Below are 18,678 nucleotides of genomic sequence, written 5' to 3'. Positions count from 1 at the left end.
GTTCTTTGTTCCTGCCTGTGACAGTTATGCGAGAATACTTCCCCTTAATAGCCTCTCTGTCAGGAAGTGTTAAACCTGCCAAATGCAGACAATTAGAGCCTCTTGAACAAAATGCAGGAAGAGTGATGACTGATGAAGAGCCACGATTATAGTCGAGAAGGAAACTTTTACATTTCTTTTCTCTTGCAAATTTACTCATATATTTGCAAAACAGAATTAAGAGGGGGGAAGAAAACAGGGAAATTTTTTTTTACTTAGTTACCTGCAAACAAGTGGCTAACTGATACGCTGCAGTCCACAGGAAGACAAGCTGCAAATCATTAGAGGGGAACTTTTCACTGCCACTGTATTTTTATACCTACATACTACAACAACTTTAAGTAATAAGCGGCATCATATCAGCAGCACTAATTGTCTCAATTCTGGCTTGAGCACACTGAAGTCATCTGCCCAGCACAGTTATTAATTTACACTGTTTCAACAGCTGCTTCTTTTACAGTTCTGATACATAAGAACCCAAAGTCTACGATTAAAAAAAAAAAAAAGACAAAACAAAACCTACACGTATTCAAGTTCTTTATCCCTCAGTGAGCATTTCTGAAATAGAAAACAAAAATGTGCTGTGCTTTTTAAAAAACTAAGAAACAAAAATTAATAAGCAACAGACACACTGAAATCTCTTCTAAGTCTTTTGATCTTTTTCCCTTAAGAAAGTATGTTTTAGTATTATGCATTTCACCTGCAAATTACATAAATATAGCTGCAGTTTGAGTACTCAAAAAGTTAGGACAGTTATTTTAGATTTGTGGTGCAAACAGCTTATGGTAGATATACATTTGCCATGGGGAGGACAAAAAAACTGAATGCTATGACACTGCATAACACACAAGTCCAATGTGTGCACAACCACACCGGTACTAAAAGCATTTTGAATCATTTAAAAGCAAAAGTCCTCAATGATTTACTGCTGTTTCCTCCAAAAAACACATTTGCTACACTACCGTTTTCCCAAATTAAACTGGAGACTGTAAAGAAATATATGATTTTAGCACCACCTTTTATTGTACAAATAAAAGCGTTCAAGTAATGGTACAAGTTTATAAAAATCGTAAGAGTTATAGCATTATGTCATAGCGTTTTCATAAAAATACTCATTTAGCATAAGAATGTCTAACCTCTTAATTTCATGGTCATGCCTCTTCGCCAGGTACCAGCAGGTGGAGACAAAAAAGTAAAACTAATCTGATGTAGAGGAATGCCAGGACAAGGTGTTTAAGAGAATCCTAGAGCTTTAAAACATTGTCTTAATTATGAAGAACTTCATAATAGTTTTCATGGCTGAGGGTGCTGGGGTTAGAGAACCTCCTGTTCACGTCTAGTCTCCAACAACTTCTCCAGCAATACAGTGGTCATTTAATACTGATGTCAATACCCCAAACGCAAGAGTACAGCCAAAACAGATACCTGAAACTTAACCGTAAATTCACAGCCTAGCTGAAAACCTTCAACATGTCTACTGACATCAGTGAAACTTAGTAGACACCCAGAGATGTTTATCTTCTGGGTCTACATCCAGCTGTGTTCTACTACCCATAAAACCAAACTGGCTGCAGGTGGTGAAATTATGTAAAAAAAAAAATCTTTTTTCCCTTGCCATTTTTTTGCCACTTTTTCACCATGGCACCTCCTAATACTCATCCTCCACTTTCTTCTTGTCACTAATTCCTCTTTACTCATTTGCAGACATCTCAGCTCTAACTTTAGCCATTACTTACACAGATCAACACTTATTCTTTTTATTAAGACTACTCGTCACTCACTCTCTCTCCCAATCAGATTTTAGGAAACTAATTGTAGTTACAGATTTTGAAATTAACTACCTTTGAATGCTTTTGTTGGCTCTCTAGCTGACAGCACCAGACTCAGGTTCCTTAGATGTGTAGGCTGGATAACCCTTGCCCCAGCCAACTGAGAAACTGAACCAGGGATGAGAATTACTATTCGTCTAACTACCCTCTCCACATCTTTCCATTCTCAGTTTCATATTTGGTACAGCGTTTGCCTATATGAGAACAGTTAGTTGTGTCTACCGTGCCAAGTATCCTCCTATTCAATCCTTCCAGGTCCTTAAGTATACTGTTGAAGGGCTTGCTTCTCTTAGATTTCTAATTTAATTTCTACTCACTGGGAATTCTTCTGCATGCAACTCCTCCAAAATGTTATTACAAAAGCTTAGCAACTCCAGTGCCTACTATATGTTAAGTGCTAAGCAACATAAGTAAGAGGGGGAAAACACCCTTTATTCATGAAGGACCTACATATCTGCAGCACTATTTAGCAAGTGCTGGACAAAGACAACCCTTCAAGAACAAAGATTTTCAGTGCAGTCCCCAGTTGAATAACAAAGCACTAGAAGTTGTTACTCTATGTTCACTTTAACTATTCATCCACAAAGAATACATGTAACTGATCTTTCTTAACTTGTGGCATTGTCAGTGGCATGAATGCAGCTTCCTTCCAGTTTTATTAGACTCCACTATAAAGATGAAGCCACCTCTATAATCAAGTATCAAGCATACCCTTAACTGCTTCCTAAGACCTTTAAAAATTTTGTTTCTCAAGAAAAAGAGCCCTCAAAAGACTTTGAAAGCTTCATAACTCTTGTGACCAAAGCAGGTCTCTCCAAGAATGGCAGAAATCCTATACAGTCTCCAGCTCCTTGTGTGTTCTCTTCTGATTGCACCTGGTATCACACATCTTTGCTCTTCTCATCTTGGTATGAATTGTCAAAATACTACATCAAGCTCTAACAAAAGATCAGGCATACTGTATGACCTAATTACTCGAGTATTCATCCGAGCAAGAGACATTATCACAGGAAGGAGATCAAAGGACAAATACAAGCACACATTTAGATCCATAGCAAGGACGAGAATATCAATTATCAGAAGTTTTATTTCCTAGAACTTGTAACTACAGCACTGGTTAACCCAAGATTTTCATCTTCCCTTTCTGATCGAAACTGCAACACCGGCAATGTCTGTAGACTCTCCTTTTTCTTATTTGGTGGGTACACTGCTGGGTTTTTTTTAATCTCTTGCTCTTTTTCATCAACACACTTCAAATAATCATAACTAGTGCAAGGCTGAGGTATTTGAAATTGATACAATATGGACACTTCAGGATTAAGCAACTATTGCATAGCTCCTTTCAACAGCTGAGGATTGGAGTTGTCAACTCAATCCTACATTCCAGTTCACTTGATGTTAAAACTATCGTCGCATATAGCCAACTGGCAACCAGAACACTCATGTTCTTTCACTTTATGTCAGGAACTTCAGATAGTTGTCAAACACTAGTGCAACTAAATGTCTCAGAAGCAAGTGCATGCAGGTAAGTAGCTCAGTTTCACTGGTTATATGGCTATCTGTTCATTAACCACTATCCTACTTTGCCAGGTTTGTTTCTTTATATTAGCAGAGTAACAGATCCTTACATAAATTTAAACTCTGATAAACCCAGCATTTGCAGTATTTGATTCTGCATTAGAAAAAGTTTTATGGGTTTTAGATGATTAATTCAAAGTTATCTCCTAATTAGATGTTCTTCTAGAACTTATTTTCAGGATTTCTAGAATAATATACAGAATATCAGAGAGAACAGAGGATCTTATGCACAATAGCTTGGCTGCTGTGAAATCTTATGAGCACTGAAGGACCACATACACAAGGGCTGCTAAAACATGCAACATAAACCTGAAGGAATGCTGCGCTCAACTTATCACTGCCAGACTTGACTATTGCCACAAATGCCAGCCTAACACTCTTACAGAGCCCTCCAGAAAAGAAACAAGTCTTTGCACTTTACCTGTTGCAGCATATCCCAGTGCCAGGTATTACACACAACAGGCATTTCCATCACAAGTACTGAAGAATTATCTTGTGTGTTTGGACCTCAGCTATTTCATTATTTAATTGTTCTCTCTCACTAGCCAAGTTCTCAAGGCATCCTCGTCAGAACAGGTAATTTTGTGGAGACTTAGCCCCTCTGCACTCTATTCATCTTTCTCATTTAGTTAAGTTTGGGGTTTTTCCTTCTAACAGAGCTTAAAATCCAACTTGGCTGACACAATGCTGAACACCATTGCCCTGGTATATGTTGCTCCTTAAAACACTGTCTGCATTCCACCAATATATTCAGTTGTTCCCAATTATCTTGATGTTTCCTATTTCATCATGTAAATAAGATATATGATGATCAAGCCAATATCAACTGTCATAAATAAAACCTGAAAAGCTTTCCCTTTATGTTTAAATGTTTAAAGCTACATTACACTGTTGTTGAAACAAACTTTTTTTCATGCATCTGGAAGTTTTACTCAAATTTTACTTGAAAATATCTAACTTGACATGTCAAAAAAAATTTGAACACAGGAGGTCAACATTTTGTAATACACCAAAGTTTTAGGTGTATACAATGAAGGTTTTAAAGGAAAAAAGCTTATTTACCTACGTTAACACAGACTATATATGAAGACACACAGGAAAGCTTGTAAAAGCCCAATACTTAATCACTACCACAGAAAATAAATCAAAACCAAAACATACTTTATTTTACCTTACAAAATACAAAGAAACCACCAAAATATTTTTAGAAAACTCTTGGAAATTGTTCCTTCTAAAACCCCATGAAGAACAGTAGCTGTAGATTCAGATGAAGAGTCGCGAGCTTCCCCACATCCTCACCCCAAGTTCTGCAACACATGGAAACCTACACCAACATCCATAAAATGGAAATTTCATCACTATTAACTTAGGGTTGTTGAGATCTTGGCAAACAAGAAGTAATCACCTGAGAAATGTAAAGACGTGCAGATAGTGGAGTCACACCTGATTTTTAACACATTTACCTGCCTTCACATTAAATTTAAAGCAACGCTTTTAGGGACTCCATAGAATTAGTCCTTAATACACCATTTATTATGAAGAACTTTAGCTTCTCCAAAGCTCTCTTGCTAGTAAAAATCTGTACCCCATTTTTAATTACATCTTATTGAAAAATACGTTGAAATTATAATTACATTCTGCATCAGACCTTCAATAGGTGTACTTTGATTCAGACACTGTTCTTACAGTGGGCAGACAATAATTAAATGATTTCTCACCTTGACTACTCCATCAAAGCCGGGGATTGTGTTGACCTTTGCATTCTTGGCTAACAATTTGCTTTCAATCTTGTCTCCCATAGCCTGAATAGCATGTGTGTCAGGTCCAATGAAGGTGACACCTTCTGATGCCTGCAAAGAAAATTAAGTTATAACTTTAAGAGACTAAATTAAAAATCAGCTTTACACAGGTATTGCTATTAATTTTTTTTCTCTTTTTGAGCCAATTAATGAAATGCTTAGAAGACACTGTGATCTGTTTATGTAACAACCTAGCAATATATAAGCAGCATTTCAGCCAGGTCATTAAAAATGTGTATGACCTTGTGAAACTATGTATACACACAGATTCAAAGCCCCTATAATTAGCATTTGTATAAATCAAAGACAGGCCAAAGAAAAATAGCTGAAAGTGGAAGTACTCCAGCTTGAAAGTTAGAAATATCCCTTGAGAAAACAGAGGCTAGTTAACTCACCATTGAAATAGCCGCAAGTGATTTACAAAGATATGCTTGCTAAACTGTAATGCAGTTGAAAATTCTATTACGCATTCCTAAAACCAAACCCTGATGAAACATCAAAATGAAAAGTGCAGTCTAAAGATCTTGAAAATAAGGCAATAAGTAAAATAATGTTTCCCCAATTCTTTCAGGCAACTCTCTTTTCCAATACTAATGTGGAAATAGGTTAACATAAAATACTTTAATACTTTAATATGTAGGTAGAACACTGATTTGCATTTTTCCTCCTCCTGTTTCTCTATGCCAGCAATAGACTTCAGTGATCAACTACACAGACATTTTTTCCATACCTCTCCAGGGTCAGCACTACACTGAGCTAAAGGCAGTTCTATCAGAACTGTTTCACTGGAAGTTACTGATGTATCAATGAGTACATGCATGTTTCAGGCAACTTAACATCTTTTGTACCATAGGAAAAACACGTCATAAGAATAAGCACACTAGCCTTGCACAATTTTTCCAGCTGTTTCATTGGTGGAAGATTTTTTGGCCCAATTCTAAGACTCTTGTAAAATGCTTAAAAAAAACTTGTTTCCAGCCAATGGGCAGTTAATATCAACAGTAACACAATGGCAAACATTCTATTTCTTATATCAGAAGTTGTGTCTTAATATCTTGTCTTTCTGACATACACTTGTGCTACATATGTTAAGGTTACAGATCTAGTCACTTAACAATAAAAAGTAATTTGCTGAAGCTTTGTGTGTTTCTGAGATGGTAGTGCATGACCACAGAACAGACATAGGAAAAATATGTTGAAGTTGAGGAACAATGTACTCCTATTCACAGTCTTGTAAGGGCTGAGAGCTTCCAGCATGCTTGGGAGTCACCGTTCTTACTGTCTGCAGCTTCCTAGCAGGAAGAGTGTCATAGCAGAAGCTCTGCATAGACAACTTCCTATCATCCCAGCTAACAGGAATCGGGTAAGTATTACAGACACACGAGAAAGCTCAGTGCAAAGACACCCAAACAAAACACAGAGCCATCAGTTCAGCTAGATCAAAGGCTTGTTAGCTTCAACTCACAACAAACCATCTGGGTTTTTATCTCAGCCCACTTCTCTACTACAGTAGGCTTATTAGCTCAGCAACTCAGTAATACTGATTTGATGAACAGCTGTCTACAAACACAAAGTTGGGAAGACTGCAATAGGAGGGAGGAGGGGATAGGAAGACCAACACAGGGGTGCAGATCTATTAATATTATAGTGTCAAATAATCTGGATGCTAAAGGAATTCATTATTTTTTAGAAGGAAAATCACAGTAACAATGTTTTGAGCTGACACTTTCAGAAACAACAGCAGATTACAACCTGAAACCTGGTATTTCATTTCCTCCTAACACGAGAGATTTAAATAGGTGCCTGCATACAACTGGAGGTAGGGCAGAGTTTCCTGCTGTCTTCAGACTGTATTCCAATCTCAAAAAGCTTCGTGGAAATGGTTCACTTACATACTTGACAATTGGAGATTACACTGTCCCTGTGGACCCTGTGGTGTGGAAACACCGTGTTTCTACAGTTTCAGCCATAACATTGCCATCTGCACCCTGATCAATACTACTTCAAAACCTCACCACATGCTGCTTCCTCTCCCCACTCTCTTCTCAAAGTCTACCATCAAAACAATGCAATCCCCAGAGGTCAAGAGAGCAGGTCCAAAACTTTTGCTGCCCTGACAGACCATCCAATACTTCCAGCTTGCAATTTATCTCCAACGCTCTGCTCTCACATTATTTCTTTTCCTCCTCTGACTTTCTTCTGTCAGAAAATAAGAAAACTTTCATTTGAACTGGAGGTTACAGGTGAGGATGGGAATTACATTCATGGCATCAGCAAGCATCTGCCTTTCCAGTGAAAGGCATGTAGGGGACATCTTGCTTGACCTACTGTCTCCCCTCACTGACTTGTGGTATGGACTTTCAAAGTGCCCAGTTCACTCCCTGCTCCTGTCCAAACAGGTAGTTAGGTAAGAAGGGAACAGCACCATTCAGGAGAGATTCATGAACCACCTGAGAAGGAACACTCCAGGTCATTTCAAGAAATTAATCTGCTGCATCCAGTATACTTGATACATGAATCTTACAGAGCTGCAACATTCCATGTAGGTACAACCAATACTACTTCTTAAAAATTAACTACTAGATGTGCAACAGATTCAAATTAATGCAAATATCACATGGTGCAACCTACATCTTTGTCTTTTTTCCATATATATTTTTAATGTCCAGAATTTGCAAACTGCACTTGTCTACCCATGTACCTCTTGGCTTTAACTGCTCTGAATCTTTGTATCTCACACAGAACTGCTCTTTAATTGTGAACAAACAGCAGCTTATTACCACCAGCTATTCCCCTATACAGTTAGTCAGCTAGGGTAGTCGCCACATTCAGTAATTTCCCAGCAACAAAATCTGAAACAAAATAGTCTAACTCCATCCATGTGATATCACACAATTCCTGAAACCATATAACTCGGCATGTTGCAACATCCATAAATCAAAAATAAGATAGCAAACCAAGGGAGATCTACTGGTTTCCAGTTTCCAGTACGTCAAATAATCTCTTGCACAAAAAAGGCGTGTATTCTCTGACATGACTTGCAATTAACTTTGTCTAAGCTTACAAAAAAGACTGTCAGCTTAAGGCACTACCAAAGAAACTCTTGCAAGTTTTGCCACAATAATTTAAGAACACATCACTCAAAGATGTTTGCTCAAGCCCTCTGCCAAAGTTTCTCAACTCATCACCAGAAAAATGCCCCAGCTTCTCCATTGACAATACTCACATGTAACATACTAAATGACCTGTTCAAACTCTACTGCCTGACACTAAAAACACTAAAAATAGACCACAAGAAAGAATGTAGCAATAACATCTTCGGCTCCCACAAAGACTTATCAGCACTCACCCATTAGCATCCTTACTTTATATAACACACAGAAGTGGTGAAACTGTGACAGAATAACTTCCAGTGCCTGATGACAGTCCACACAGATTTGCCAGCATAGCAGCAAGCACTAGAACCTCTACTATACATACACAAGCTTACACACTGCATTTCAAACAAGTTCTTCCAAAAGTTCTCTTACTGCTCCACACATTCAGCAGCTGCTCCAGCCTTGAAGACTAATTATCTGGCTGCAGGAAACATATCATGCTTCACCATAAACACGCACCAGCATTTTCTTTAGAAACATACCTGTGTATTCACTGCTCTACTTTGCATATGCAAAGGCACAAACAATACTGAATATTTTATAAAAAAAACAATGTCAGAATATATTCCATGCCAAGAAAGTTAGTTCTTTCTTTGTCTAAGTAGTAGATATTGAAGAGTTTTTCTCAACAGCCCTGTTTTTGAAAGCAGCAATAAATTGGTTTAATTTTAGTACCGTAAGAATCACAAGCAGGTAATTCCCCTTGGTTTTGTTTTTGTTTTTTAAGCCAGACTAAAACCTTATTCTACCCTCAGGGAATAGAGGACCCCAAATATAGCAAAAACTAAACAACACTGAAGTAGGACAAGCAAAGATAAGATCTGGAAAATTCGTCTGGGAAGTCTGTGGTTGAGCTTTACATGTCTTGTCAACCATGTCTGACTGCTCTGGGAACAGAGTGGGCCCAAACAGACCTATGCTAGTGTTGAATTGCCATACTCCCAAAGTTTGGAAAGGACCTGTCTATCTGACAAACTCTTATGGACCTGAGGTAGCTGAAGAGACTGATCCTAGAAGAGGAGATTCTTTTGCATCTCTTCCTGAAAATTATGAATGCAGAGATTCACAATTACCGTGTTACACAGTCAGTAGTGGATTCAGCCTCAGTGACAGCATAAGCAGGACTGAAGACAGAAAGCATGAAAGAGGGAAAACTGCATAATAAAGTTTTATACACGCTAGCTCCTTTGGCAACATATACTCTTCTGTGGGCTTATGAATGTGTGGCAAACAAGCCGACTCACTGCCAGGCTTCCCAGAGCATGCAGGAAATGACTGAGCAGTTCCAACCCAGCTTTAGACAAAACAAGTGATACTAAAACTTTTCCTCTGTCTTTTACACATTAGTACTGGACAATTTAACACACTTTTTTGTGTCCTCGCTTAAGCCAAGGTATTTGAATCTGCACGTAACACCAGCTTAACAGGAGCAGCTCCAACCAACAAGGAGATACACCATGTACAAAAACACAGCTATCAAGAATCTTGTATTTTCTCTTTCCAGATCATTCGGTCAGGGCATTCTTCCACTCACAGCATGCTGATGTGGCAAAACATACTCCAAGTGCCCAGCTGCTTCCAGATGCAAAAGCCCCTAAAATTACCTTACCACACAGAAGCAACAGCAATAATGCAGGCTTTGTGCTCCTTCAGTCCCTGGTACCCAAAATGGCTAGTTGCAGGAAAACGTTTCCCATCTCCGAAGAAGAAATGGCTGAGAAGGATGGAGAGATTTCAGGAGCAATTGTGGCTGCTCTACCTTATTGAAAATAAACTTCCCTATGTAAACAAAGAGCTGGTTTTAAACAAGCTGATGAAGTTTACAGAAGAACCCAAATGATCTGTTGCATACAGACATTGAATCATATGTTCTCAAACTCAAGACTTAAATATGACGTCTTCCAGATTACCCAAACTCAGGGTGCTACTGCTTGGAAGACAGTAACAGTAATTTACTCAGGACGAAAGAGCTTAACTCCAGCACCACTGACTGGGTAGGCTTAGAGCCTGCAGTGTTATTAAGTGACCAGAGAAGTACCTGAGCCAACCTAGTTGCTTTTCCCCCGTTCTCTCTTCTTCCTCTCCTGCACATCCCTTTCCACAGTTTTATTTCCTTCCTTTCTCTAAGGCAGGCTCTGGCACTCCTCAGTTGACCTAGCTGACCAACATGGCAGGTGATAGCCTACAGGGTATTTGTGAGAAGTGTTTTCCATTGCTTTCATGAATTAAAACTAGCTAGACAGAGAATCTTAATGGGCACTGAAGGAAGGACCACATAAGTTGCTGAATCACACAACTGGTAACAAGAACCTTCTTTTGGGTGAAGGAATATCCTCAAACTCTCAGGTGTGCAGCGGGCAGGGGGTCTGCAAGCTGCCATATCAGCCTGCTTTCGTGTTCGAGTCTGCATTTCTGTTTTAAGGTTTGTTTTAAAAGAAAGCATGTTGTTGCTTTTCTGAGGAGCTCTGTTTGAACCACAGAATAGTTGAAGTTTGAAAGCCATTGCTTGAACCAGCTCTCTGACATGCGCTGTCAAGTAGTGGAACAACTCAGAGGCAGAAGAGAAGCAGAAGCAAGATTTTGTTGCAGTGAGATAACAGCAAAATCAGCATGTGTGGCTAACAACTTGCCACACTTAAGAACTTATTGGTGAATGAGGTTATGAAGGAAGGTCCACAGATAAGAACTCCAGTAGAAACTGTTACAGGTCTGGTTTTCCAAGGGTTTTTGTCCCAGCCCTCAAGTTTTCTTTACAGGAAAATCTGGAAAAGGTTTCCAGGCAATACTTACATGCAGTTGACGAATTCATTCACCACTGTACTGGGGAATGTCTGCCTTAATTTTTCTGCCCTCTTGACACAGAGGCAGTCAAAGAGGCAGATCCAATGGGGAAGGGAAGGGGCAGAAGTAGACTGGTAATCACAAACAGTATCAGAGTTCCAGAAAAATTGGAATCTTCCACAAATAAGGTCTCCCATCTACAGCCCACAAGAGAGAAATAGACCTGTACATGCAGCTGTCTGCAGCCACACACAAAGCAGAGCAGATAATCAGTACAGCTCAAGGATGACTGGAATAGCTAGCTGAGCTAAAAAGTCTCCAAGTCACATGAGCTAAATGCAGGACTGACAAGCAGAGCTGGCAGCAAAAGCAAGGTCTAACTGGGGTTTGAACAACTTAGAAAATAACCAAGCAGAACAGAAAAAAATCCAGCTGAAGTGGCCAGATGAAATATCCAAAGGCAAACGAGATTCAGGAGTCCTACCAGAAAAAATACCAGGCACACTGACATCTGTTGAAAGAGGTGGGGACATAACATCACCTCACAATACAGGAACTGTCCATTCAACACTGGGAAGAAATCCCCGCAGGAAATACACTCTAAGAATGTATTATAAGAAGCATCCACTCAACCTAGGACATACCGAACTGGTAAAACATTCTACAACAGAATGTGGTAGATTTTCTGCTAGATGCACAGAAACAACTTACCACTTCAAACAATTGGGCCCTGTTGCTGCTATTCTGAAAAGTCAAAATAAAGAACATACAGAGGAGCAGCCAATGATCTGCCCAGGCATCAACCAGTAAATTTGGTACTAACAAATAAAGAAGTTCATTCTGTGCAGACTTATTTTAAGCTGGAAAAGGCTTAAAACAGCAACATGCCTAGGCATTGTCATGTTACACCAAAGGTAGTAACTCTCCAGCAGTTCAGCAAATAAGAGTTCTTCCAGTCTTGTTTAGAATGAAATAAGCAGAACTTTTGAAGCCAAAAGAATACACACACATTTATATACACACACAAGAGAAAAAAGACAACACTTAGAAGTACAGTAGAAACATTCATTAGAACAAGTATTTTAAAAAAATGACCCATGCTGAAGAAAAGCAAACTACAGCCTTCTGTACAGGCTTACAACAGAACAGCACAGCATCTCTTAAGTGAATACCATATGTGGTATAAGCAGATGGGTAAATATGCTAGAGGGAGAAGGGTTGTAGCATCCTACTTTAACTACACCTGTCTTTGGCTACTGTAGTTGTTTCTGGAAATCTGGCTTTTGTTTTGTGTGAGGGTTTGGGAAAGAGATGGAGTATTACAATCACCTTGAGTTGCATAAGCAGCAGGCAGGTAGACTGTGATAACAACTAGCCTCGGATGTAAAAGGTTAATTGGCAACTGGAAAAGTGACAGAGCCAGATGCAACTTGCTAGAGGAAAGAGGCAGTGGTGCAGAACTGTGCTGCCCAGCCTGCCAAACCTCATTGCTTGTTCCAAGTTCAACTTTGAAATAAAAACTTACTGTTACTTGGCTCCAAAACACACCGTGCTTCAGAGGCCAGACCCACCAAATGAGCTATGTCACCACCTGTGACACTATACTGTACCATTTTAAATATCTGTACCCTGTGTCTCAAATATACTGTAAGAGAAACTGATACATTGGAAGTGCTTCTTTAGAAAAAAGAAAAGCTAGCAGAATAAAAAAAGCCTTACCTGAAACTGAACACAGCTGCAAGAAGTTTGTCTCACTTCTTAAAACAATTTAAAGAACATTAAAGCATTTTCACAACCATTACCTTAAGTAAGAAAAAAGATGACTGCTGGGCAGCAATACCACAAAAAAGAGAAAACTAGAATACACTTAATTTACCTGGAAATAAACCAACACAGATGCCTGTTTCTATGTTAAACCTTTGGCATGGGGAGGGAGATGTGTTAACAAACTCCTTTTAAGCCATTATTCTAAGAAATATTACCCAATTATTTAATCCTGGTGTGAACCTGTTCACGCTGATCTCCAAAGTATAGTTTAAACTATGCAGAGCCATGAAAATACATTAACCAGATACCAGTGTGACTGGACACTTCTGAAGGACCAAATAAAAGCAGGCCTTATACAGGCCCCAAATATGCCTTCCTTAATAGGAAGGAATACTAAAAGAATGCAGGAACAGCATATATCTATATATCAGAGAGAGAGAGAGGCATATTGATGTGTATTCAAATATTGCAGGTGGGAAGAGAGAAATCGATCTGTAAGAGGACTCTGCAGTTCAGCTTAAACAAAAGGCACAGTTGCTGACCCAGTATAAACACAATCTAAGGCTATTTAACTCCACTGTCCCAAAAAGGCATGCACCTCAGAAAAGGTGTATGACCTCCTGCATAACCAGAGAGCAGTCAGAATAAATTAGATGGTCAGCATCACCTTAAGCACAAATGCTGCACAGCAAATAGCTTTTAAATAAACTTTTGTTTTATTGAATGAAGTCATCTCCCCCTTAATTCCACAGAAAAGTTTACAAAGTCAAAACTTTAAGAATCAGGCTAATCTGTAGGCATCCTCCTGAACAAGACAGAAGCTGTGAACTCATACTATAATAGATTATATGTACAAAGGGTAAGTGTGCTTTCATTGATTTAGTTCTGCATTTTAAAATAAAAAAGCCTCATTAACCAAACATTTCATAGTGTATATTACACTTCTAAGTGGGGGGAGGAATGGTATTCAGCCTCCAGGTCATATCTTTGCAAGTGAAAAGAAGCACAGAAACAGCTTTTTCCAAGGACTTAAAGCTACAAGACACTGTGAGAAGAACAAGTACCACCTCTGGGGAACTATTCTTAGAAGTTTTCACTTTAGATCTGATCACCAAGCTGAAGTTCTACTTGATAATTTCACTTTGAAACAGTTTAAAGCCTTATATGGTCTATATATTATTTTACGTCTTTGCCCAAAAGCCAAATGCAATATTGAGTTATGCAAGTTTTCAGCATTTCTCAAATACAAACTAAACTTGAACATACAGTTTGTATGACATGCCACTGTCCACGATGAATTGCTTCATCACCTATAAAACATTCACACGCACACACCACCCAACACACAGGAACTTAGCCCTGATGTGTTGCAAAAAGTTTGAGTATTATAAGTAGTAACAAATAGCCAGAAAATTTAGGGAGAAATAAACGAAACTCAAGAATTTTCCCTGGATGGTTTCCATATTGTTTTTCTTCACTTCATGGCATTGAAACCACCCTTGATTTTTACATGATAAAAGAAATCTGTGGAACTAATCCTAGAAACCTCTTTCTGTTTCCTTGCTTAACACCTCCAGGCGACAGAAAAGACAAAATGCTTCATTTGCATCCTTAAACATTAGAAACTGCGAATGAGCCTTTTCAGCTGCAAATGTTATTGCATCTACATTTCCAGAAGAGAAAGAAGGTTAAACAGCCTACTCAGGTTTATGTTAACTCATCTCTTTTTAGCACCAAGAGCAGCACAAAGAGCAGAGAATGTGGAAGCTTAACAGCCCAACCTCTTTCTTCATTACGTTCAATTAGATCCTGGAAATGGATATAGCTGCTGATTACACGAAGATAAAGAGACAAAATCAGGTATGCACAAAGGAAATGGCAAACACTAACAAGTATAATCTTAGACTTCTCAATCATCTAGCCTCACAAAGACCATTTCATTTTTCATGCAACACAAAAAAGTTCTATTGGTTGCATGACCACACAAGATTTTGCCTGGTGTACAAAGCAGCATTTGTTTAATCATTAATACAAACTCTTAAGTCTAAAATGTAATGTGCCAGTGTTGCACAAAGTCATCTTGAACATTAGTAAGGTAAGAAAGATTCCTTGCTTGATGTGCTACATAGTACTCCATCTTACCAACTGAAGAATAAATTTGAACCACAGTCAAATAGCCAAACAACACTATTAAGCTACTTTATTTCAGAATACAATTAAGTACAACTTACTCTTCAAGAGTATTCCATCTCCTAACTGACAACATTTTTTTTTTAATTAGGATTCAACCTACATAGCATTTTTAATTTGTTTGGAGTAGAAAAAAAGCACTCACTTGCAATTACTGTACTGAATTCAGTAGAGAAAGTTAGCAGCACTTTATTTTCTAGGCCATTCGGCTTTCAGTCTGGAAAAAGTCTTCAGCTTGGTGGAGAACACTCAATGAGACGTTTAACACAAAATATACATCACTCTAAATGAAAACCAGATGCTCATCGAGAAAAAGCAGGACAGATCGATGAGAGGGAGCAACACGGGAAGCATCCTTCTAGCCAAGCCAATACCCCACATAACCAAGGACCCGAATTCATGACATACACAATTTTCCATATCAAACAAAGTTTGGTAGGGAAGACAAAGGGAATAACATAAACAGTTCAAAAACCTGAATGTTAGAGCAGATTAAGAAAAGGCATGGGCTCAAGACTTTTTTTTCTTTTTTTTTAATACAGCCATACTATTTCTCCTGTCCTGAAGATTCTACGAAGCTCAGCAAAGGAATATAGAACACAAAGCATTTAGCCTGATTTGTAAGTGCACCTGCAATGCCTCAGCTTGTGGTTGTTGTTTGTTTGTTTTTTTTTTTTTGGGGGGGGGGGGTGGCAGAGATGAGACATAAGAATACATTTAGAAGTGAACAAGTAATGAAAAATTAGCACTGCGTTATTAAGACACATTGAGCTTGCAGCCAAGGGATATTACTTGTATGACTGCAAAAAAAACTTTAATAATAAATCAGAACTTGGAGAGAAAAAATTCACACTGGGGAAAAAAAAAAAAAAAAAAGTCTGGTATTTTTCCAGACATTCTATAATGCTTTCAGAGTTAGGTGACCATCATTATATTAATGCTGCACATTCAGAGACCAAATTAAAACTTAAGATGACTGCCCAAGCTCATGCCACCCTGAATTTACTGACATTTTAAACATCAGTACCCCTGGTTTGGATAGTCATGGAAGCTAAGTGACCCTAGAATCATCTTCCTAATAGCCACTCTGCATACTGAGAAACAGAGTTGAGCAAAGCACACAACTATATTGAAAAGGGTCATTTCTCAAACACTGTAACAAAGAAAAAAGGCATTGAAGAAGCAACGCCCTTCATAAAAACAAGACCGTTAAGCCCACTGCCCTGACCAAATTCTAACATGGGTAGCTCCATTCTACCCACCCACAGCTAGCTCCCTTTTCTTAGCTGGCTGATGTAGTTTTAGGATCCTCCCTGTCCTCACATAAAGGCTACTAATTTACTTCCTGCCAAATAGCTGCCATTGATAATATCAGGACAAGGTGGTGTTTCTTCAGTAGATTTAGCCATCCTCAAACATTTGATAAGCAAGACCTTCAGAGTTTATAAAGATGCCAAAAACTATACTACAACATGCAGAGCAGACCAGCAAGTTCACTTCTGAAAACTGGAAGCATCTGCATCTTGTTAGTAAACTAGAGTTACTTTCCTGACAAGAAGAGAGCCATTAAACAGCACTAGATTTAATTTCTGACATTCAAAAAACAACATCATATGAGAAATAGGCATATTTATTCATAAATAAATATAAACCTGTTGATCACATTAATAAACATTAGTGAAGAGCTAAACAAGCAGTAAATCAATCATATTAGCAACAAAAAAGTTCATGTGCACACATCTGTTTGTTGGGTCTGGTTTGCCGTTTAGTTTGTTGCCCCCGCCCCGCCAACCAGGTTTCATTCACTGAACCAACACGCTGTCCTCTACCAAAGCCAGCCTATACTAACCCTGCAGCTACTAAAAACAGCCATACAAGTAAATGAAGGACAGGACTAGGGCAACAATTCCTCAAGATTAAAGCCATTATAAAACCCCAAGCACAGGATGCTATTCCATAGGTCATAGTAACCTGTCACAGACTAGTGACCCCAAAGTACAGTACCTCCACCCCAGGTCTCAATTACTCCTGCCTCTCACACTGCAAACAGCATCCATGTAGCTGTGCAGCCATCAGTTCGGGAACCATATCAGCTAAAAGCAGCTGAAGGGGCAAGGGGTGCTTAGAGGATTTTGAGGGACAGTCCCTAAAAGAGACAGTAACAGCAGTAAAAACTATCAACAAATACACTGTCACCAGACATAAAATGGGGTACACAGATGAAAAGCATTCAGAAAAAGGTACAGGCGGGACGGAACAAGGCAAGATGACTGAAAATTACATTTGTGGCTGGAGATACCCGTGGCAGAGAGTCCCTAACAGGCAAGAAGCCAGGGTTACAGAGGTACTGCCATGGCAATGGTGATGACTGACACATGAGGTGGCTGCAACCTATAACTGCAAGGGATACTGGGAAAAAGTGGTCCAGCACAGGAATGTGTAGCCCAGAGAGGCTGTGGAGTCTCCATCCTTGGAGATATTCCAGAACCAACTAGATATGGCCCTAAGCAACCAGTTGCAGTTGATCCTGGTTTGAGAGAGGGACTAGGTCTCTGGAGATCACTTTCAAACTCATCTACTCTATAACCCTAAGTGAAGAACATCCTGAAGATTACTATCTCTGGCAAAGTGAGGAGTGTTACAGCAAAAAACAGTATAGAGAACTTGGCACAACCCTTGTTAAAAAACAAGACCAGACCCTCTTAGATTGTCTGAGATAAAGGGATATGGATCTTCCTACTGAATCTCACAACATTTGTTTCTTTAAGAGAAAGCAACGCCTTTGCTATACTGATATTTCTTCTTTACTGGTGGTGCTGCTGTCTCTAGCCATGTATTTCTACATCTGTACTAAAGTATGCTGTTACTTTAGTTTTGCAGACAAAAGCAGTATCTGTTAGATCAATGGAATTATTGTTTTAAAACAAAAGAAATCCCATCCAAAGGCTCCCATCTCCAAAACACATGCTCATCCGATTGTATTAGGAAGCCACCACAGGATACAGCACACTGCTGGGAAGACACAGCTGGGGACAAGCAGGGACGAGAGGGAACTCCCTACACCAGCACTGGTATGGAAGCACTTGGGAGAAGCAACTACAGTCTGAGGGAGGGAGGGAGGATGGTCAAGTAGAATCCCTGTGATGCCCTCCCATCAGTTCAGTGAGTACTAGTACATACGGGATAACATCAGACAACACAGCCAGCCATAGTAAGAGATACCTATTCACAGAATTCTGTTAAGCACTACTGTCATCACCTGCACCATTTATTTGTAAAAGGATACATGTAGTATTACTAATAGAAGATGTTCTTATTTAAACCTTACACACAGTTCCTTGGAGAAAACTGTGGACTAATTACCCTGTAATAAAAGATAACTAGCTCTCACAGCTGCCCACTGAGAGAAGTCCAATATGCTGCATTTAAGTAAATGAAAAATGGATTGATTTTTTTCCCCTTTGGAAAGTGTTCTAAGAAAATTCGAGGTTTTTCTGTGTGTTCTAACAGTCAACATACACAGGCTCTCCCTCCACT

The 18,678-nt window shown here is 39.0% G+C and overlaps 1 protein-coding gene across 2 annotated transcripts in view; it reads right to left on the bottom strand.

Annotated features, from left to right (window-relative positions):
• The window catches only part of PCCA (propionyl-CoA carboxylase subunit alpha), a 291,871-nt gene that overhangs the window by 204,656 nt on the left and 68,537 nt on the right, over positions 1 to 18,678 (bottom strand). For both annotated transcript variants that reach the window (XM_080377685.1, XM_080377686.1), the window contains one exon: positions 5,165 to 5,296. In XM_080377685.1, coding sequence (XP_080233811.1) covers positions 5,165 to 5,296 — 132 coding nt within the window. The remainder of the gene's footprint in view (positions 1 to 5,164; positions 5,297 to 18,678) is intronic.

Source organism: Falco punctatus (genome assembly GCF_963210335.1).
Source record: "Falco punctatus genome assembly, chromosome: 2".
NCBI lineage: Eukaryota > Metazoa > Chordata > Aves > Falconiformes > Falconidae > Falco > Falco punctatus.
Note: the sequence above shows the minus strand (reverse complement) of the source record. Positions and strands in the feature narration are given on the sequence as shown.